The sequence below is a fragment of the Hyla sarda genome, chromosome 11, assembly GCF_029499605.1.
Source record: "Hyla sarda isolate aHylSar1 chromosome 11, aHylSar1.hap1, whole genome shotgun sequence".
Taxonomy (NCBI): Eukaryota; Metazoa; Chordata; class Amphibia; order Anura; family Hylidae; genus Hyla; species Hyla sarda.
The window spans coordinates 41,006,309-41,029,763 of record NC_079199.1 but is presented as its reverse complement, the minus strand read 5'-3'; the positions used below and the strand labels follow the sequence as shown (position 1 = coordinate 41,029,763).

At 45.6% G+C, this 23,455-nt stretch overlaps 1 protein-coding gene across 3 annotated transcripts in view; it reads left to right on the top strand.

The window, feature by feature from the left end:
• The window catches only part of LOC130295512 (titin homolog), a 79,779-nt gene that overhangs the window by 32,153 nt on the left and 24,171 nt on the right, over positions 1-23,455 (top strand). For all 3 annotated transcript variants that reach the window (XR_008848861.1, XM_056546347.1, XM_056546346.1), the window contains exons 9-16: positions 3,008-3,144; positions 4,065-4,175; positions 7,265-7,336; positions 7,453-7,588; positions 9,684-9,815; positions 10,106-10,244; positions 12,241-12,320; positions 19,837-19,989. Coding sequence is in view for 2 of the 3 variants with exons in the window: in XM_056546347.1 (XP_056402322.1) it covers positions 3,008-3,144; positions 4,065-4,175; positions 7,265-7,336; positions 7,453-7,588; positions 9,684-9,815; positions 10,106-10,244; positions 12,241-12,320; positions 19,837-19,989 (960 nt within the window). In the remaining variant the exon portion in view is untranslated. The remainder of the gene's footprint in view (positions 1-3,007; positions 3,145-4,064; positions 4,176-7,264; positions 7,337-7,452; positions 7,589-9,683; positions 9,816-10,105; positions 10,245-12,240; positions 12,321-19,836; positions 19,990-23,455) is intronic.

Genomic DNA, 23,455 nt, shown 5'->3' with positions numbered 1-23,455 from the left:
CCACACTCTGACTCGTTTCGGCTGGCTGGTCAATCTGGAAAAGTTGGTCCTCCAGCCTACCCAGTCTCTAACCTTTCTGGAGTTTCGATTCGACACGGCCTCTGCCCGAATTTATCTTCCGCCGGATAAACGTCTGGCGCTCCGGGAGGGGGTCCGCTCCCTGCGGACTCAGGTATCAGTCTCCATCCGCACTTGTATGGATGTCCTGGGTCGGATGGTGGCAGCTTTGGAGGACGTGCCCTTTGCTCTGTTCCATTCCGCCCTCTCCAGCTGGTGATTGTCTCTCAATGGAACAGGTCGCCCCTGTCCCTCGGTCGTCAGATTATTCTACCTCCCAGGGTCCGTCAGTCTCTGCTCTGGTGGCTCCGCTCACCCCTTCTTATCCAGGGGCGGTCCTTCCTTCCCCTTCATTGGCAAGTGGTTACTACAGATGCCAGCCTGTCAGGCTGGGGCCGCATGTTCAGGGATTGGACGGTTCAGGGTCTCTGGTCTCCCCAGGAGACCCTTCTTCCGATAAACATATTGGAATTAAGGGCGATTCTTCTTTGTCTTCTTCATTGGGAGCCCTGTCTTCAGTCCCGTCCTGTCTGCGTTCAGTCAGACAACGCCACGGCCGTGGCGTACATAAATCGACAGGGCGGCACCCGCACCTCGGCAGCCATGGCCGAGGTGACCAAAATTCTTTCCTGGGTGGAGAGCCAGGTTCCGGCCATCTCGGCAATCCACTTTCTGGGAGTGCTCAACTGGGAAGCGGACTTCCTCAGTCGGTCCTCTACCGACCCCGGCTAGTGGTCTCTGCGACCTCTAGGGCGTTCCGGACGGGGACCTCTTCGCGTCCCGGCACAATTGGAAAATTCTTCCGTTTGTGTCCAAGTCCCGGGACCCTCAGGCCTTCCTGACGGGATTCCTTGGACGGGGTTCGCCCTGCCTTATCTGTTCCCTCCTCTTCCGCTCCTTCCCAGGGTGCTGAGGAAGCTCAAGGCAGAGGTCGTTCCTGCCATTCTGGTAGCTCCAGATTGGCCCTGAAGGTCGTGGTACGCCGACGTAGTCAGGCTCCTGGACGACGTTCCTCTGCGCCTTCTGCTCCGCCCGGATCTACTCTCTCAGGGTCCTCTTTGCCACCCCAATTTACAGTCGCTGCATTTGACAGGGTGGCGGTTGAGACCGCGGTTTGGAGGGCCCGCGGGTTCTCCTCACAAGTCATTCACACCATGCTCAAGGCTGGTAAGCCCTCCACCGCAAGAATTTACCACCGTACTTGGCGGTTTTATTTTAGTTGGTGTGAAGCTCAGGACTTCTCCCCGGTGACCTTCTCAGTTCCCCGTCTTCTCTCCTTTTTACAGTCAGGGCTGGAACTGGGATTGTCTCTCAGTTCCCTTAAAGGTCAGGTTTCGGCCCTTACTGTTCTTTTCCAGCGGCCCCTGGCTTCTAATTCTCTTGTCCAAACTTTCCTGCAAGGAGTGGCTCACGCTGTTCCTCCTTATTGGTCTCCTTCTCCCCCTTGGGACTTAAATTTGGTTCTGAGTGCCCTCCAGGGTGCACCCTTTGAACCCCTTAGAGAGGTGTCTCTCCGCCTCCTTTCTTGGAAAGTGGCGTTCCTTGTAGCTATCACCTCCATCCGGAGGGTGTCTGAATTGGCAGCTCTTTCCTGCCGTTCTCCGTTTCTGGTGATCCATCAGGACAAGGTAGTTTCCGGCCAGATCCTTCCTTTTTGCCCAAGGTGGTCTCGGCCTTTCATCTCAATGAGGACATTGTCCTCCCGTCCTTTTGTCCTACTCCCTCTCATCCTAGGGAGCGCTTACTACACATGCTGGACTACGTCCGGGCTGTTCGGGCTTATCTCTCCATCACTTCTTTGTTTCGTCAGTGTGATTCCTTTTTTGTCCTTACGGAAGGTCGTCGCAAGGGACAACCTACTTCCAAGGCCACCATTTCTAGGTGGATTAGGTCCGCCATTTCGGAAGCCTATCGCTGCAAGGGGAAGATTCCTCCTTTCAGGGTTGTGGCTCATTCCACTCGTTCTGTCGGGGCATCCTGGGCTCTCCAGAATAGAGCCTCGGCCTCGCAGATTTGCAAGGTGGCTACGTGGTCGTCTTTACACACTTTCTCGAGGTTCTACCGAGTTCATACTTTCGCATCGGCTGATGCTAGTCTGGGGCGTAAAGTGTTGCAGGCGGCAGTGGATCGGCCGTCTGCCTGATTACTTATCTGCCCACCCAAGGAACGGCTTTGGTACGTCCCACGGTCTGTGTCCCCCAATGGAGCCGAGATTTTTTAACACTTACCGTAAAATCTCTTTCTCGAAGGATCCATTGGGGGACACAGCTCCCGCCCTTTGTTTGGGTTTGTTTCCCGTTGGTTCTCTGTCCGAGGGTGTGTTCAGTTATGTTTTTCCTTCTGCTTCTTGGACAGTTTTGGGGTTTTCCTTGACCTATTGGTCTCCTCCTATTGCTCTAGAACTTAAACTTACTAGCTCAGAGCCTGAAGGCGGGTATATCCTGCTGGGAGGAGCTGACTTTTTTTATTACCATAGTGTCACACCTCCTAGAGACAGCAAGATACACCCACGGTCTGTGTCCCCCAATGAATCCTTCGAGAAAGAGATTTTACGGTAAGTGTTAAAAAATCTCCTTATTTCAATTTTTTTTTTTTTGCTTGGAGTATTATCTGTTCATGTATTTACATCTGTGCCAACTGAAATCCACCTGTATGGAAAAATATGCTGGTAGGATGACATATGTGAACAGAAGCTTTACGTGTCTTGTCAAGAGTTGACCCTCTTCTCCCGACTATTAGCTGTACATGATTAGTAGATGTATTACAAACATATTACAACAAGCTGCATTCTATGCACTGACACATCTCAGGCAGTATAAACCTTCTTGCGTCTTATACATTACATATGATGTTTTTTTTATATACACACCACTCTTATTGCGCATAAGAAATAATCTTATCTTTACATTCGGTTTTATAATTTAAATATTTATTTTCTTTTTACTTCTAGATAGATTTGCAAATGAACACAGCTGAAATATTACATGAGTCTCTGACAAAGAAGTATAAAGATTTGAAGCAGAAATACCAGACAGCAACCGAGGAGGAAGACAGGCAGCATGCGATAAAGAGAGACATGACTAAACAGTATGATTGTATTTGTTTCATACCACACATCTATGTGTTTAATACCAAGAACCACCTGGTGTTATATTATGGGCCTGTCACTGGCCATAGACACTATCACATGGATCCGTAGTATGACCATGTGTATAAGCCCTAAGGAATTATGTCCATAATACATATAATAAAATGTGACATTTTACAATTATTTTATAAATTCCTCTGAGGTAGTAGTAGATTTTGAGTTAACATTTCGTTTTAGGTCTTCCACCTGAATGTTCTCCACTCATGCAGAGGAGTTTTTTTTTTACAATATGTTATCATGAAATGGCAATGACATAGCAGTCAAAACTGCACAGAAACAAAGTGAATTGTATTTACGCAAATCAATATAAAAGCAGAAAAAACACTGGATGGATGACCGGCTGGTTGTCACCTCCAGCTGCAGTTCAGCCAGACGCATGTTATTCCAAAATTGATTCTCTCAAAGCTCTGATACAGCAGTTTTGAAGGGATTTGCTAATGCATAATGATAATTTTACAAAACTTTTAGAAACAGCTACATTATAAATTTTTAAGACGTTGTTGGCTTCAAATCTTAAAAAGTCATGGGACTGTCAGAGCTTATTAAAGGTTGCCTAATAAATAACTATAATGGGGAAACTCCATAAGTAATTAGAAAAGTATATAGAGTGTAAAAATGATATTAAAAGGTATAGGTAAGACATATTATAATAAATAACTATAATGGGGAAACTCCATAAATAATTAGACATTTATATAGAGTGTAAAAATGATATTAAAAGGTATAGGTAAGACATATTATAATAAATAACTATAATGGGGAATCTCCATAAATAATTAGACATTTATATAGAGTGTAAAAATGATATTAAAAGGTATAGGTAAGACATACTATGTGTGTTATGTTATATTATTTTTAGACTTGAGCTTTCAAGATCTGCCCTTGACGAAAAACAGGAACTTTTAGGAAAGTTGAAGATGGAGCTCAAAGAAATGGAGCACGACACTGAAAAGCTTTTGGAAAGTATGAGGTACATTACTATTAACATTACATCTGCATTTAGCTACAAACACTGTGTTTGCAGTATCTATTATGTGCCAGGAAGCTCCCAATGCATGCAACAAACATATCCACAGGTCTTTGCTGTCATATATATATATATATATATATATATATATACATATACAGGATGGGCCATTTATATGGATACACCTTAATAAAATGGGAATGGTTGGTGATATTAACTTCCTGTTTGTAGCACATTAGTATATGTGAGGGGGGAAACTTTTCAAGATGGGTGGTGACCATGGCGGCCATTTTGAAGTCGGACATTTTGAATCCAACTTTTGTTTTTTCAATAGGAAGAGGGTCATGTGACACATCAAACTTATTGGGAATTTCACAAGAAAAACAATGATGTGCTTGGTTTTAACGTACCGTATATACTCTAGTATAAGCCGACCCGAGTATAAGCCGAGACCCCTAATTTCAACCCAAAATCCCAGGAAAAGTTATTGACTCGAGTATAAGCCTAGGGTGGGAAATACCTCATCCCCCCCTGTCATCATCCAGACCCGTCATTAACATCCTCATCATCCCCTTGTCATCATCCCACACATCCCCCCTTCATCATCCCCTTGTCATCATCCCATACATCCCCTTATCATCCCACACATCCCCCCTTCATCATCCCCTTGTCATCATCCCACACATCCCCTTGTCATCATCCCACACATCCCCCCTTCATCATCCCCTTGTCATCATCCCACACATCCCCTTATCCCACACATCCCCCCTTCATCATCCCCTTGTCATCATCCCACACATCCCCTTATCATCCCACACATCCCCCCTTCATCATCCCCTTGTCATCATCCCACACATCCCCCCTTCATCATCCCACACATCCCCCCTTCATCATCCCCTTGTCATCATCCCACACATCCCACACATCCCCCCTTCATCATCCCCTTGTAATCATCCCACACCCCCCCCTTCATCATCCCCACCCCCCTTCATCATCCCCACACCCCCCCCCTTCATCATCCTCTTCTCATCATTCGCCCTCAGTGGTCTTCAACCTGCGGACCTCCAGAGGTTTCAAAACTACAACTCCCAGCAAGCCCGGGCAGCCATCGGCTGTCCGGGCTTGCTGGGAGTTGTAGTTTTGAAACCTCCGGAGGTCCGCAGGTTGAAGACCACTGCGGCCTTCAACATGCGGACCTCCAGAGGTTTCAAAACTACAACTCCCAGCAAGCCCGGGCAGCCATCGGCTGTCCGGGCTTGCTGGGAGTTGTAGTTTTGAAACCTCCGGAGGTCCGCAGGTTGAAGACCACTGCGGCCTTCAACATCATCCAGCCCCCTCTCACCCCCTTTAGTTCTGAGTACTCACCTCCGCTCGGCGCTGGTCCGGTCCTGCAGGGCTGTCCGGTAAGGAGGTGGTGCGGTGAGGAGGTGGTCCGGGCTGCTATCTTCACCGGGGGCGCCTCTTCTCCGCGCTTCCGGCCCGGAATAGAGCCGTTGCCTTAACAACGACGCATCTGCGTCGTTGTCAAGGCAACGTGACTATTCTGAGGCCGGGCCCGAAGCGCTTAGAAGAGGCCTCCCCGGTGAAGATAGCAGCCCGGACCACCTCCTCACCGGACCACCTCCTTACCGGACAGCCCTGCAGGACCGGACCAGCGCCGAGCGGAGGTGAGTACTCAGAACTAAAGGGGGTGAGAGGGGGCTGGATGATGTTGAAGGCCGCAGTGGTCTTCAACCTGCGGACCTCCGGAGGTTTCAAAACTACAACTCCCAGCAAGCCCGGACAGCCGATGGCTGCCCTGGCTTGCTGGGAGTTGTAGTTTTGAAACCTCTGGAAGTCCGCAGGTTGAAGACCACTGCGGGTGGGGGAGTTCACTCGAGTATAAGCCGAGGGGGGTGTTTTCAGCACGAAAAATCGTGCTGAAAAACTCGGCTTATACTCGAGTATATACGGTAACTTTTTTCTTTCATGAGTTATTTACAAGTTTCTGACTACTTATAAAATGTGTTCAATGTGCTGCCCATTGTGTTGGATTGTCAATGCAACCCTCTTCTCCCACTCTTCACACACTGATAGCAACACCGCAGGAGAAATGCTAGCACAGGCTTCCAGTATCCGTAGTTTCAGTTGCTGCACATCTCGAATCTTCACAGCATAGACAATTGCCTTCAGATGACCCCAAAGATAAAAGTCTAAGGGGGTCAGATCGGGAGACCTTGGGGGCCATTCAACTGTCCCACGACGACCAATCCACTTTCCAGGAAACTGTTCATCTAGGAAGGCTCGGACCTGACACCCATAATGTGGTGGTGCACCATCTTGAAGGAAAAACTCAGGGAACGTGCCAGCTTCAGTGCATAAAGAGGGAAACACATCATCATGTAGCAATTTCGCATATCCAGTGGCCTACATGATGATGTGTTTCCCTCTTTATGCACTGAAGCTGGCACGTTCCCTGAGTTTTTCCAGCAAGATGGTGCACCACCACATTATGGGTGTCAGGTCCGAGCATTCCTAGATGAACAGTTTCCTGGAAAGTGGATTGGTTGTCGTGGGCCACTTGAATGGCCCCCAAGGTCTCCCGATCTGACCCCCTTAGACTTTTATCTTTGGGGTCATCTGAAGGCTATTGTCTATGCTGTGATGATACGAGATGTGCAGCACCTGAAACTATGGATACTGGAAGCCTGTGCTAGCATTTCTCCTGCGGTGTTGCTATCAGTGTGTGAAGAGTGGGAGAAGAGTTTTGCATTGACAATCCAACACAATGGGCAGCACATTGAACACATTTTATAAGTAGTCAGAAACTTGTAAATAACTCATGAAAGAATAAAGTTACATTAAAACCAAGCACATCATTGTTTTTCTTGTGAAATTCCCAATAAGTTTGATGTGTCACATGACCCTCTTCCTATTGAAAAAACAAAAGTTGGATTCAAAATGGCCGACTTCAAAATGGCTGCCATAGTCACTACCCATCTTTAATAGTTTCCCCCCCTCACATATACTAATGTGGCACAAACAGGAAGTTATGTTATGAATGAACCCTTATTCTAACCTTAACAAATGACACGTATTACTCTTTTGCACAGAATGACCTCAGAACAGCTTGCCATTCACGTGGATGAATTCAAGGAGAATCTGGCAATAGAACATCAAAAAAGGTTTGCAGATTCTTAGTAATATGTTCTTGAGATCTTCAGTCACTTTTCTTTATTATTTTAGGGATTTTTTCAGTATTTTAATCATGTGCCTCATTCTAGATTTTTTTTTAACACAGATTGAGTATCCAGATTAAAAAAGATGAAATGACCAATGACATGGAGCTTTGGAAACTGTCAGAGGAAGCATTTATAAATGAAATGAAGAAAAGAATTAAAAATGGAGAAGATAAGAAAGGTTTTCTAACAAAGGAGGTGAGGCTAAACCCAATAGTCATATAGTCCGATTTAGTCACTGCAACTATGCAAATAGCATTGTTCTTATACTCAGAATATAACACATATGGCTAAACGGGCAAGTAACTAGAAACCATGGTCCATCATCATGTACAGTAATGAACTGCTTGATTATGATGGTTTTATCCATTACATGAATGTTTTTAAAGGGGTATTCCAGGAAAAAAAAATTTTTTTATATATATATATATATATCAACTGGCTCCAGAAAGTTAAACAGATTTGTAAATTACTTGTACTTAAGTACTACAACATATCTCTAATATACTTTAATAAAAAAAAGTGATTTTAAAACAGTTTAAAATCACTTTTAAGTTCGGCCACTAGGGGTCACCCTCCTAGTGGCCGAATGCATTCGGCAGTGACGTCACTAGTGAATTTCGACTCATTGAAGCCTGGCAATGAGTCGGAATTCATTCACTGCGGTGCTCGCTCCCGCCTGTCAATCAAACAGGCGGGAGCGAGCGCTGAGAACAGAAGAAGCGCGCATTGGCTCCCCTGCTCCCTGGCCTTGCACGCCGGCCCCGGCTCCCAGCATCCCGTCACTGCTGTCCGTCGCCCCACTGTCCTGGTATGTCTGGGGGGGGGGGGGGGGATGTTTGGGTAGCGGGTTTCAGGGGAGGGGTAGCGGGGTTCGGGTTGCGCCGCGGCCATGTATTGTTTTTAACACAGGGTGCCTCCAGTTTTCCCCACTACAACTCCCAGCATGCCCTGACAGCCAATAGATGTCAGGGCAAGCTGGGAGTTGTAGTGGTAAAACAGCTGGAGGCACCCTGTGTAGATGAACTAAGGGCGGAAGTCCCCTCCAGCAGGCATCAGTGACGTGGTGCCTGCTGGGGAAGTCTGCCCGGTAGTGAGCACGCTACCAGGCAGACAAAACTGCATTTTTTATATAGTAAAAAAAAATTAGGCAGGGAGGAGGTTAGGGATAGATGGGAAATAGGCAGGGACAGAGAGGGAAAAAAAAGGGATGGTGGGAGCTACCCTTTAAGGTTGTTCTTTTCTGTCTAAGTGCTCTCTGATGACATGTGTCTCGGGAAACGCCCAGTTTAGAAGAGGTTCGCTATTCAGGATTTGCTTCTAAACTGGGCATTTCCCGAGACATGTGTCATCAGAGAGCACTTAGACAGAAAAGAACAACCTTAACTTCAGAAGCTCATAAGTACTGAAAGGATTAAGATTTTTTAATAGAAGTAATTTAAAAATCTGTTTAACTTTCTGGAGCCAGTTGATATTTATAAAAAAAAGTTTTTTCCTGGATAACCCCTTTAACTGCTTCCTGAAACATGCTGCCTGAAACTGATGGAACAGGCTCTCTTATTCCTGCGACGTATGATTTACTCTGAAACCCTAGGGCATTTCAAAGTAATTATTGTTATAACAGCAGCTGGGAACCAGCTGCTTCTCCCAGCCCCACTGGCCTTGGTTGATAGATCTCTCCCTATAAGAAAATAGATTGCTTTTTTACCCCCAAAAATGTGTCAAAAGTTTCAGCCACTAGGTCTCTCACTACCACTGAATTTCCAACTCAATTCCTGTTGAGAGATTCAGTCCATCTCTGGTAACAGAAACACCAAGGAACTTTTGTGAGGTAACCCCTTCCTTGCTGTAATCTCCTCTCCCCTTCCCTGTCTGGACCAGAACTGCTTATATGTTGTAAACCTTACCTTGCTGTGATGCTGTTGCTGTTTTCCTTTCACATGATGTATTTTGGCCTAGGCCAAGACTCCCAGCACACAGAGATGAGACAGATAGAGCCTTGCTGGGAATCATGAATCAGAAACTGGGGACAAAGAAGACATGATAAAAAGACATAATTTGTTGGCTTTTTTATCATGATTTGTGTATATTAATACACTGTATATGCTTGCTAAATCCATTAGACACTTTCACACGCATTATCTTTTTGAGAGGATCACCCCATTACAATACCACTTTCTTGCGCACAGTTGGGTGATTGGCTCAAAGACGTTTCACTGCATATGGCAAATTCAAAGTTTCACAGATATATAATGGATAAAGATGCATAAATATAATAGTCTTTTGTTTCTAGGGCAGCCATCTCCAGAGAGACATTGAGAAATGGGGCAACGAGATCTGCAGCATAAATGAAGAACATGCTAAAGCAAGCAGAGAATATTCTAGTCAAGTACAAAATCTTAAGGATCAAATAAAAAATCTGGAGGTAAGATGAAATGTATAAAACTTGCATACACCAACCAACAACAAATCAGATTGTATCTGTACTTATTTTGGTACAGAAAATAAAAGAAGTGCAGTCGTCTCCAACTTGTAGCCCTCTATCTGCTGAAAAGCTTCTATCATATTCTGATAGCTGCAGGCAAGCATGTAGGTTGTAGCTTGGCATTGTAGTTTTGCAACAGATGGAGAGTCACAGGTTGGTGACCATTTCTATGATATCAATATTCTTCTAAATGGAAGTGTTATTTTTCTAAATGGAAGTGTTATTTCTAGGAGAAAATAAAGAATTCAATTTCAAGTCTAGAAAATGAACAAGAGAAACTGGCCATGAAAATTCCCATCATGAATGCAGCAGAGGACACATACAACAAGGAGCACACCAACTATGAAGACCTGAAAAAGAAATCTAGTGGTAAGAAAGAAGACCAGGACATATGTGGACTGTTAGGAGAACACATGTACTTGTGTCCCCCAGCAGCACAACATATGGGTACATTTTCTGCCCTGGGAGCTGATAGAACAGGTGTTGACCAGACTGACCTTTTGCAGGTCTTACTGCTTTCTAACATGGTTTACACAGGATTACTCACCATGCCATAATTACTATTATTGCATTTATGTTAGCAGGTGCTTGCAAATCCACAAATGCTTCTGCTAAGATTGTAATCTTCGTTGTTTTATTGTTAACAGAAATTATGCTTCTATTCTGCTGTGCTCGCAGGACTCTTAGATTATTCATATATACATATATATATATATATTATGTAATTCAAACATATTTAGCCACTTCTGGCAACCATCTTGCTTTTGGACTATGTTTCTCCACTATGCATTTCTATGCCTTGTGTTTTAGCAGGGTTTCTAGATATAGCAACTTGTGGGCAGACATCTGAATCTGCAGTCAGCTATTGTCTCTGTTTTCAACTGGCTGGTACCACTAATAGAAAATAATGGTGAACTCCCTACGACATGTCAAAAGTTTTTTAAAGTAAAAACCAATAGGGTCAGTCCATAAGAGTAAATTTCTTCTATATATTAGGTTACCGTTAAGATAGTAGTGGGCCTCATATGTACTGGGCCCTTGCACAGCTGTAGGTAGCACATAGTCCATGTTTTCCTTTGATATGACAATAGACTACTCAGAGCTACAATTTTTCCAACAATGGATATGTCTTCCAACTTTCAGGAATTGACGTATCCCATTCTCTAGGGAGAAGATAAAGTTGTGAACCATCAGTAGGTGTTTCCTATATAGAAAAGGCAGTCTGCTAGTGGATGTGATTTCAGTTCCATGAAGATCAAATATTCTGTTGTCCTCATTTTGGCTATTAGCCAAACCTCTACAAGAGGGCAATTGAGCATTATCTCCTGTTTATAGCAGATCTGAAGAAAATTCTCAGTGGCCTTTTCTTCAATGTGGTGCAATACCTGTGCCCCTAACTTTCTAATTTGGATAAAAATGTATACATTTTGTTCCACAGATCAGTATAGCTCTGTAGGTCTAAAGCCTTGTTCATTAGAGTTGATGGGTGCTCCTTGTGCCAGTGCAGCTAGTGTGTGTGGCCTCTTGGACACTTCTTATGTTATTTATTAGTCAGTATAAAACTTTGTGAGAGATCTACAGAAGAGACTGCATTGTGATTTACTTGGTACATCTCCATAGTTGCTGCTGAGGGATGGTGTCCAGTCAGGAGCACGTGTCTCCCTCCTTATAATGTTCTTTATCAGTCTGCTAATAAAGATTAAAAGATATCTGTCATCAGTATTACCCACATGTTGTTACAGGCATGTAGTGCGGGTGACACTGATGACAATGATACTTACTCATCTTCAATCCAGATTCTTCCGTACATGCAAATGACCTGCTTGGTGCATGAAGGGCGTTCACAAGCTCCCCGTGCATGGTGACATCCAGCTGGCAATCCATAAAGTAATGCCTGCTCACCTGTCCTGAGCCTCTGCAGAGTGGAGGCTTTCGCACAGGTTAGTATGTGTTATTCTAGGGATTGCCGGCGAGAAAACACAATGCAAGGGGAGCTTGGGAAGGGCCCCCCATGCACCAAGCAGGTGAATTACGGAGGCACAAAGCGGGAACAGTAAGTATAATTGTCATCAGTATCACCCGCACTAGAAGTCTGTACTACATGTTAATACAGATTTCCTTTAAAATACACAAAGGAGGTGGAGTTTGGGACACCTTATATTGTGTTTAGGTGTCTATTAAAATTTCCACCTGTTCTATCAGCTCACAGGACAAAGTATTTCCACACAAGCTGTGCTGCTTACTATGGGAAAACTGACTTACATTCTACATCTAAACTTCCATCTACAATTATTATTGTACTACATCTAAACATACATCAACAATTATTATTTACTGAATCATAAAAACATCTTTTAAAATACAGCCATGAAAAGCAAGCAAAAATCTTTGGAGGGATCCATCAACAGAATTGCAAAGGATATTGAAGACAGTGTAAAGACAAAGGTAAGATAGGAACCACATAGTTTAGCCTCATATAGTATGAGTAAGGGTTTTTACTAGTGTGAAATATTGTTTCAGACTTGTAGGATTCCACCCTATTAACTATGGGGATCACAGATTTACAAGTTGGGAACATTTTCTGACCAGCTTTTTCTAGGTGTAAATTTCCAGCCATTTATTCACAGGATTTTCAGTGAACTCAATAGTAAATAGGTTGGGTTGTGAAACCACACCCAAGCCACACTCCCTTTGCGACAGATCCCCCCCCCCCCCCCCCCAACCCCCTTTTATGGCTTTTCACAATGTCTGGTAAGTTGGATTTTTCTGTTGTACAGTATCATACACTGTGCACCAAAATAACTTGGAAAAACCCGACAAAAACTAGTGGGTTTTAACTTAGTAAATGAGGGCCAGTATATCAGTTTTGCCAGGAGTGTTGTACATTACAAAACAAGGAAATCCGTAGCATGCTCTTCATGTGAAAATGCTACAAATTTTCACCATGGAATTTTCCACTTTCAGTGTAGTAAGGGTGAAACCTGCAGTGAGTTTAGAGCTCAGTACAAATTTAACACGTTTTTGTTTTTGCTGTGGATTCGCTGTGGATTTCCAGATCACCTGCACTACAGTTCTCAATGCATTACAGATAAAGGGGTACTCCACCCCTGCACGTCTTATCCTCTATCCAAAGAATAGGGGATAAGATGTTTGATCACGGGAGGTTCGGCTGCTGGGAACCCTTGCGATCTCCGGGTGGCACTCCGGCATGCTGGGTTCAGTCAGCTGTGGTTTTTTTTTTTTTTTTTTATCTCTTTTTTTTTATCTCTTTCTCACAGACACAGCAAAAAAACGCTTGAATGTGAACACTGTCAGAAGTATGCTCTGTTCAAATTATATATTGTTACTCTTTATTTAGCTATATACTCGCTAGCCTTGCGAATATTGCTTTGTTAATAATAGAGGTGATATCTATGTTATATTTTCCTGAAATTTACATATCTATGTTACGCCTACCTTTGTATGATTTAAATGATGTCATGTCCGGAGATTTCACTAGCTGTTTGAAAGGCTCAGGTGTGAGCCGAGGCGCGTGCAGCAGTACGCTGGAAGTACTTGAATAAACCTTGAAAAGAAATCCCGAGTGCCGAGACTTCTTCAACTGCATATTCTTTTTCTTCGTGCACCGGGTGAGGAACCGAAGTGCCGACCACCTCTATTCTATTTGTTCAGTCAGCTGTGGTTGTGATATGGGAGGTGGCATGACGAGCAACCACAGACAAACCCCCCCCCACGAGTAGACATCTTTTCTCTATCGGCTCCATTGGTGGACACAGACCATGGGTATATGCTGCTGTCTCTAGGAGGCCTGACACTATGGCAACAAGAAAAGTCTGCTCCTCCCAGCAGGGTATACCCGCCCACAACCACCTGAGGTAATCAGTTTTAGCTTAGTGTCTTAAAGGGGTACTCCGGTGAAAACCTTTTTTCTTTTAAATCAACTGGTGCCAGAAAGTTAAACATATTTGTTAATTACTTCTATTAAAAAATCTTAATCCTTCCAGTACTTATTAGCTGCTGAATGCTAGAGAGGAAATTCCTTTCTTTTTGGAACACTGATGACATCACGAGCACAGTGCTCTCTGCTGACATCTCTGTCCATTTTAGCAACCGTGCATAGCAGATGTATGCTAAGGGCAGCATGGTTAGCACTGCTGCCTTGCAGTGCTGGGGCCTTGGGTTCAAATCCCACTAAGGACAACAATAAACAAAGAGTTATTATTATTATAATGACGTCAGCAAAGAGCACTGTGCTCATGATGTCATCAGAGAGAATTCCAAAAAGAAAAGAATTTCCTCTGTAGTATTCAGCAGCTAATAAGTACAGGAAGGATTAAGATTTTTTAATAGAAGTAATTTACAAATCTGTTTTAACTTTTTGGCACCAGTTGATTTAAAAGAAAAAAGGTTTTCACCGGAGTACCCGTTTAAGGAGGTAGACACTGGTCTGGAATTCTCCCCAGACCAGGTCTCATATTTTTTATTTTCCTAGGTTAGGGAAGTGTTCGTTTTTTTATTCCTTTTTCTTTCCTGTTTTCAAGTGGGGACTCAGGAACATAGCGTTCACTGTTTCCCCATTTGCGATTGAGGGGGCACAGGCATAGTGGATGTACTGTCAACCCCCTCTCGCCAACGGTCAGCGCCTGGGGTTGTACCTCATGGGTCCGGGTCCCCCTACCTCCCTGCTCACCTCGCTCGTACATGGCAGCCCGGCATGATGCAGGTGACAAAAGCTGGCTGAAGACTTCATAGGAAGACTTCATGATGTAAGTTCTTCTGACTAAGGTGAATATCCCCCCTTTTTTCTTTAGGTGTGGACTTTCAACATCTGGAGACCCCCAGTTTTTGGCCCACTCTTCTATATGGGGACTGTTGGGGCTGGCCAGGAGGGATTTCCCTCCTTTCCTTTATGGGGGGACTTTTATTATATCTGGAGCTGAGCAGTGTGTGGTGTTTCACAGTATTCATGTGTGTGTGTGGTGTTTGCCTTTTTACCACGGCTACAGAAGGCAGCAACGGCGCTTGTCTTTGCTTGCGTGCGCTCGGCGCCCGTTCTTACTTTCATTTCAGCAGCGCGGCTGCCGACAGTGTCTCGCCCGGGCCGGGCTGTATTTTACTTTGTTGGCCCGGTGCGCTTTGGCTCCGCCCACCCAGGCTGCCAAAGCCTGCATAAGGGCACGAACTAAGCCCCAATCAGCATATAGGGTTATTACAGGGCCAATCACAGAGCCCTTGCGTTTATCACAGCCCCCTCTGGCCATTGGTTCAGAGGTTTTCTCATCTCCTCAGCAGTTCTCATGGGCATTGCAACATGCTAATCACAGCTGCCTTAGGGACACAGCTTGGGTGTGACTGTTCAGTTTTGGCTATAGTCCGTGCCCAGTACTGTTCCTCCCTCCACACAGATAACTAGCTCCTTAGTTATCTATTACACTTGTAAGGCTGTAACTCAAAAATGTCTGGTTCTGCTGAACCCACTTGTTCTGCCTGCACCACTGCCCCCCCCCCCCCCCCTGCTATTTCTACCCCGGTTGCTCTTTAGACCCGGTGGGTTCGGCCACCCCTTCAACCTGGGGTTCCTCCCTCTCCCAGTCTATATCTGACTTGGCTCAGGTCTCCCATTCTGGGGTGACTGCCTTGGAGAGATCCTCCTACACCGGCCCTCCGGAGGGACCCGCTCTCCCCTTATACTGACACTCTCGCAGCATCATAGGGGTGTTTCATCTGACTCATTCCCCGAGTCTTCTGACAGGCACGGGCGCTCCCCTCGCAGGCATCGCACCGTTACTCCGACCTGTAGCAAGCGTCGCTCCCCTAGAGGACGCTCCCATGGTCGCCGCTATGGCTCTCAAGACCCGCGTACCAAGTCCGTCTCCCTCTCTTCCAGGGCCACCTCACTCGTTCCCATTCACCTGGAGAACTTGTGGATGAGGTTTCTGATTCGGCCTCTGACTCAGAGGACCGCACGGATATGCCTGATGTGGTGTACTCATTGGTTTCGGCCATAAGAGACACCTTCCATCTAAAGGACCCAGGAACTTCGGACGTGGCTCCAGAAGTCTCCTTTCTTCGTGCCCGACCGGCACCCAAGACTTTCAGCTCTCACGCTGAATTTTACGCCCTGCTTGTATCCACCTGGAGGCACCCTGATAAGAAGTTTCAGGAAGCGAAGAAGGTTCAAGTGCGGTATCCCTTCGCCAAGGACCTCATTGCTTGGTGGACCTCCTCTCCAACTGTGGATCTGCCGGTCTCCCGCCTCTCTAAGGCGCCTACCCGGCCGTTGGCTGATGCAGCTGCCTTCAAGTATCCAGCGGACATGAAGGTGGAGACTTTGGCAAACTTTGCCTTTGAGACAGCAGGTTCTTCCTGCTTTTGCTTAGGCCTGGGTGTCAAGGGCCCTTTCAGTATGGTCTCCCATCTCTGTAGTCTGTAGGGTAGTCTTCAAGATTCCTCTGCTCCGCAGCTGGAGATTTTCTGTGTTCTGCTTCCATGCGCAGCCACTGTGCTGCCTTTGCCACAAGCTACCTGGTAGCCACCGTCCCTCCATGTGGCTTAAAGCCTGGAATGTGGACGCTGCCTTCAGGAAGTGAGGTGATGGGTGTAAAAGAGTTCTTTATTACCTCTGGATAAGGTTCACAGAACCGCTTTCCGTCGTAAGTCCTCCTTCCGGTTCTGCGGACCTTTGGTACCAACAAAGGATAACAACTCGGGAAGAGGGCTCCTTCCTTCTGGACCTGTCCTCCCGGAGGTCGGCTATCCGTTCCAGCCGTTTTGCGGCCCCATCAGGCACCCGTAGGCTTTCCTCGGTCTGAAGGATCGCCCCCACCCGCCGACCTTTTTCGGGTGGTTGGTCGCCTCTTACTCTTCTGGGATGCCTGGACCATACCTGGGTCAGGGATGTGGTAGTCAACGGATACAGGATCGAATTTGCTTCCCTTCCATGGGATTGCCTTTTTTCTTTCCTGGACCCTCCGGTTCCCCTCTCTAGCAAAGGCAATTCGGGGCGCGCTCCAGCTCCTTTTTTACCGCTGCAAGGGGAAGATCCCACCCTTCAGGGTTTTGGCTCATTCCACCCGTTTTTCGGGGCATCCTGGGCACTCCGCTACGTGGCTTCGGCCTCGCAGTTCTGTAAAGAGTCCACGTGGTCGTCTTTGCACACTTTCACAAGATCCTACCAGATTCATACCTTTGCATCAGCTGATGCTCCTCTGGGCCGTAAGGCGTTGCAGACGGCGGTGGTTCAGCTGTCCACCTGACTGATTTCCTTACCCACCCAAGGGACGACTTTGGTACGTCCCATGGTCTGTGTCCCCCAATGGAGCCAATAGAGAAAAGGAGATTTTTAGGCTTACTGTAAAACATTTGGGGACACAGCTCCCACCCTTTTTCTGGTGTTCCTATTTCAGTTATCTGTCCGAGGGTGTGTTCAGTTACCTTTTTCTTCTGGTTCTCGGACAGTTTATGGTCTTTCTTTTGACCTGTCGGTCTTCTCCTATTGCTCTGGGACTAAAACTGATTACCTCAGGTGCCTGTGGGCGGGTATACCCTGCTGGGAGGAGCCGACTTTTCTTGTTGCCATAGTATCAAGCCTCCTAGAGACAGCAGCATATACCCATGGTCTGTGTCCCCCAATGGATCTTTCGAGAAAGAGATTTTACGGTAAGCATAAAAATCTCCTTATCCTCTATCCTTTGGATAGGGAATAACATGTCCAGGTACTGAGTACCCCTTTAATACTGCTGTATTTTTGTCACTAAGATGCTGAAGTCTTGTAGATGCAGGCAGTTCCATTAATTCTGCATTATTCTCTATTGAAGGTGAAATGTTTTACTGTAGTGGGAAACATTTTGGGTTTATGTTTTGTAATGTTTAAAGGGGTACTCCAGTGTCAGGAACTGGTCTGTCCGTGCCAGGAACTGTCCAGGCTAGAAGCAAATCCCCATGGCAAACCTCTCTTGATCTGGACAGATCCTGACACGGTCAGAGGTGTCAGCAGAGAGCAGCTTATTATTACTGGAAGGGTTAAGATTTTTATAACTTTCTGCCACCAGTTGATTAGAATTTTTTTTTTTTCCACCAGAGTACCCCTTTAGTGATTTTATTTTAAAAAAAAGACATGGCGGCTCTCCTGACACACACACACACACATTGTGTGACACCCAGGTGTCAATTTATTCTCACATTCCCCAACCCAGAGTTCTAAGATAATCTGCTCCAGAATATTTTTTATGGTGAATATAGGTGTTAACTAAAAGTCACATATCATACTGGTGGAGTGGATCTCTGGACAATCCCCTCCGCTGAGTGCTCTTGAGTTGGGCCCTCGGGCCAGTCCTGTTTACTCCCTTCCCACGCTCTCCCTGATGGTACGGGTGTGGGATAGTTAAGTCCCTTCTTCAGGTGTCGGGTTTTACTCCCTTTACTCCCCTATGGCAAAATCCCCAGCTCACAGAGACCTTTCCTCTTGAGGGGTTCTCTCCGTGGTTGGCTGCCGGCATACGTACCTTGTCTGATGTTGTGGTTGATGGTGTTGTTCTTTCCTTTTTGGACCTGCAGATGAAATTTGACCTCCCTCATAGGTCCTTTTATCAATACCTTCAGCTACGACATGCCTTGGATAGACAACGTGCAGTGACGCCTCTAACTGTCTCTACCCATAGTCTCCTTGAAGATATAGGCGGGGTGGGTGGTCAGCGGGGGGCCATTTCGTTGTCTTATCGTACCTTGTTAGATAAACACTTGGCAGCATTCCCCATCGTAGTGAGGGACAAATGGGTAGTGGAGGTGGGACCCCTTACTTATGATCAGTGGACGGACATTCTGGAGACTGTGCCTTTGCTTTCGCTTAGTGAACCTAACCGTTTATCTCAATTGTATCTTATCCATAGGGTGTATCGTACACCGGCATTTTTGTATAAAATTGGATGGCACTTCGACTCTACGTGCCCCAGATGTTCAATGGACGATGCTGACTTACTACACATGTTTTGGGGTTGTAGGGAATTGGGGGAGTTCTGTCGTGAGATTGTGGCCCTGATTCAAAGGGTATTTTCCATTACTATCCCACTGACGCCTGTATCGTGTGTGCTGGATTATTTGGATGGAAATCAGGAGGACGGCGGTGCTGTCCTTGGCATCCAGCGCATTCTATACCTGGCATTGCTTCGCACTGGACCCATGTGGCTCCTCTGACGATACAGGAATTTATAATTAGGATGAATGCCATTATCAGGTTGGAGAGAGGGGTGTATTTGAAACGTAATGCACTGGCTTAATTTGAGCAGGGGTCCTATGCATGCCTTCTTTTCTGCTGGCTCTACTTAGTTATATCACTACTTGTGGGATGGGAAAGAGTTTCTATGTATTTTGATGTTTCACTCTTGTACCTCTCCTTTGTCCCCATTTGATGCTAGGTCTTTCCTACCTCCCTTCCTCCTTGCTCCTTCATCGGCTGGACTTTTCTGCTTCCCCCTTTTTTGTGTTTATCTCCTTTTCTTTTTGATGACTAGGTGTCTCCCCAGGGCATCTCAATTCTGTATAACCTTTGGTATATCTTGTAGATAGAATTCTTGCTGTATCTGATTTACCCTTACCCTTGTGTGTCGCTGCACACAAATGTTTGTTGTGGTTTACAGTTTATTTTTTTTATTTTTTATGTATACATTATTTTTTAATTTTATTTTATGATGCCTCAACACTGCGGATATGTGATTACAAGAATGTATATTACACAGCTCCTGTGTTCAGCAGCCTCTGGCTTCCTGATGGTTTAAGGTTTGATATTCTGGAACTAGGCTGCTTGCTTGAGGTTTCTCCAATATCTTTTTTGTTTGTGTTGTGTTTTTTTCTCGACCTGTGAAGCAGGATAAAAATTGTTTAATAAAAACGATCTGATTTAAAAAAAAAAAAAAAGTCACATATCATGAAAACTAACAGGTTATCTTTAAAATTACTTCATCAGGACATGAACAATGCTTCTTTAAAAGCGATTAGAAAATCAGCTTTTGACAAGCTTCAGACTGATCTTGCAACTTTAAAGCTAACAGACAAAGAAATGTATGAAACAAACAGAAGGCTTGAACTTGTCATCATGGAGAACTGCAGGCTGAAATTGGTGAGTGGTAGTGGTAGGTAAGAGGAGTTCCAGGATCCCCCACTTTTCTGTCTCACTTCCACCAAATTTGTATGGTAATTACCTTTCACTGATCTTATTTTGTGTAGATTATATTCAACCTATCCTTGCTCTGATATTAAAAAAAATTATCCATCTTGTGTTGGACCTGTGCTTATACACAACAGCCCAACAGAACAGCAGAGCTGCATAATAAACTTCAAAGAGGGACAGAATAGCTGCTGAGCATATCAGGGGACATTTATCAAAACCTGAGTTGTCAATAGCAATCAATCAGATCGCTTCTTTCAGTGTTGAAAAGGCCTCTGAAAAATTAATGAAGCATTCTGATTAGTTGCTATGGGAAGCTCAGCAACTTTTCCTCTGGACAGGTTTTGATAAATCTTCCCCATCATGTACAGTGAAACCTCTTTTAAAAGACCACACCTTTACCCAGGCCAGATTTCATGCGACAAATTTTTAGTCCACTATACATTATGTATAGCAACCATTTTCTTTGAGATACAAATGTGAACAGCTTCAGAGAAGATAAGGCAGAGTGATGGTGCTGTAAGGAATCGAGCAGGTTAGATGAACAAAGAAATCTTTAATGGACCAGCATGCAACGGGTGTTCCAGCTTGTAGGCCGCTTCGTCAGGCATAACAGGTGATAGCATGGACACCATTTAAATAGGTAGTTCATGGGGGCGTGGCTTGGACAGTGGACTGAGCGGTCGCATGCAGCAGTAGCTCCCGCTCTGAACCTGTGATTTTAATCACCCTGACCAGTATCCTGACCTCTAAACTGCCCGATACTTCTTACCTACCTCATGGGGAGAAGCAACAGGACCGATCAGCTGTGGAAAGGCTTCAAGGCTTCACTAGAGCTCCTGCACAAGATGGTGCCAGCGGTGCTGTGCGCCAGGAACGGAAGATGGAGGATGAAGCAGTGGGCCTCTCTCCCCCAGCAGATGCTCAGGATGCAGACCCTGAACCTACCTTAAAACAGATCACGGCTCAATTGCTACAGGTGATTACTTCTTGTCAGACCCTTCTCACCGGGAAGCTGTAGGAAGTTAAGATTGATGTGGGACTGCTGAGGCAGGATCTGCAGACTGTCAGGGGGAGACTTGTTCAGGCAGAGGATCGCATGTCAACGTTGGAGGATACGGTCTCCCCTATACCGAATGCGGTCTCGTCATTGGAATCGCAATTATTGCTATGTCGCCAGAAAAACGACGACCTGGTAAATAGACTGCGGCAAAACAACGTTCGCATAAAGGCCTGCTTGAAAGAGCTGAGGGCCAGACGCTGGCCATGTTTGTGGAAAAGTGGTTCTGTGAACTGTCCCTAATGCGCCTTTCTCTGTGGCGTTTACGGTGGAGAGGGCTCACCTGGTGCTGGCTCTGGCCCCGCCACTGGGTGCCCCACCGAGACCTTTGCTGGCACGCATCCTGAATTGCAACGATCGGGACCTCATCCTCTGCCAGGCACGGCAACTCAGAGAAATCACTTATGACAACGCAAAGGTGTCGTTTTTCCCGGATTTTTCAGCTGAATTTAAAAAATGCAGGGCGACATTCACAGCTGTGTAGGTGAGATTTCGGGACCTGCAAATCTCATATTCCATGGCCTTCCCTGCACACTTGCGTGTGATTGATGGAGACTGTGCCATTTTCTTCAACCACCCTTCAGAAGTAGACGACTGGAGTCGCAGACAAGAGCTTCCCCATGCTTAGGAACTTGAGTATTGATGCTCATATTCTACTGCTTGGAATACTCACCTGCAAACATTGCTCCTGTTTCCTTATTATGACCTTCTAGGTCGGCTGATGGTCTTCCTACGGTAGTCTGCCTTCATTACCCTTCTGTTTCAGCCTGTTCCTGTGCATTACAACTTACCTGGTCTGTTGGTAATGTATGACATGGTTGCTGAGCTTATGTTTTATTACTGATGATCCCCTCAGTACTTTATGTTTTTGGCAGTTGGGAGTGTTTTGGCAGGTACCCAATTTCACAAGTTTATTCATGTTACTCCCTAGGTCGTAATTCCCTGTCTAGAATAGATCTCTCATACGGCTCTGCACTCTGCACTCTGCGGTGTCCGAGATCTCCTATCAGACCCGAGCAATCTCTGACCACTCCCCATTACTTCTGACAACGGCTGTGACCTCTGCATCTATGACTAGGCGGTGGAAAGTACACCCATTTTGGCTGCAGCTTTTTGACCCAGTAGATAGGATACCAAACCAATTGTAGGTATTCATTAGATCACACAATGATTTTGGGGACCCCGAGGTGCCATTCCCAATGTATGTTTCTGTCCTCAGGGGAACCAAATGCACATTGATATAAATGATAATATTCAGTGAGCAGTATGCCAACAATATCCATAACAAAAGTATACAGTATGTTAAATATGTGGGTTAGTGATCAGCCATTACAGACAATACCACATGCAAGATGACAGGTTCATTCCCGCAGTTGCCAACCTGTGGAGAAAAACAGAAAAGGGATACATAGTATCTGGTTCCTGCAGTACGATTTACAGCCACCCGGGCCCTTTTCTGTTACTTACATAAGCAGTGCGGTTCATCACGTTATTGCATGGGAATTAAAGTTAACTAAAACAGCAAAACGCTGACTCAGTATACAACTCCTACACATCAGCGATCAGGTAATCAGTGTCGGCAGTCCGCAGCGAGGAGTGGATGTTACTGTTGTATATAGGCCGTGTAGTGATCCACTCCTCGCTGCGGACTGCCGACACTGATTACAGCAACCACAAATACTGAACATAGAGACTAGCTCTTACTATATTATTAGTACCTGCCCACTGGCCATTCACGTCATGAAGGAGCATCATATGACGCGTGACCTGGCTCTGCCCCCTCATGACGCATGAGCGGGCGGACTGGGGGTTTCCCCGAAAGTGGGCTGGCTACATTAGATGGATGCCGGTGTGCGAACTACCCGCCATCCCAGGCATCCTGTACCCAGTGTCCAGCCACTGCAGGAGCGTAGAATAGGATTCAGACATCCAGGCGGCATGTCAGTATCCTATTACAGGCATTGTGAATGCTCACTGACCTGGGATGTGTAGGAGTTGTATACTGAGTCAGCGTTTTGCTGTTTTAGGTAACTTTAATTCCCATGCAATAACGTGATGAACCGCACCGCTTATGTAAGTAACAGAAAAGGGCCCTGGTGGCTGTAAAACATACTGCAGGAACCAGGTACTATAAAATATGTATCCCTTTTCTGTTTTTCTCCATATTTTGGCAACTGCGAGAATGAGCCACGTTCCTTCTTGCCTCGAGTGATCTCAGTGATTGATAGCTTCGGGTCTTTTTCTGGACTCCGAATAAATTGGACCAAGTCCTCTTTCCTTCCTTTTCGGATGTCTGGGTGGCCTGCTTCCTTTTTTCGGCCTCAAGGTGGTCGAACAGTTCAAATATCTTGGCATAAT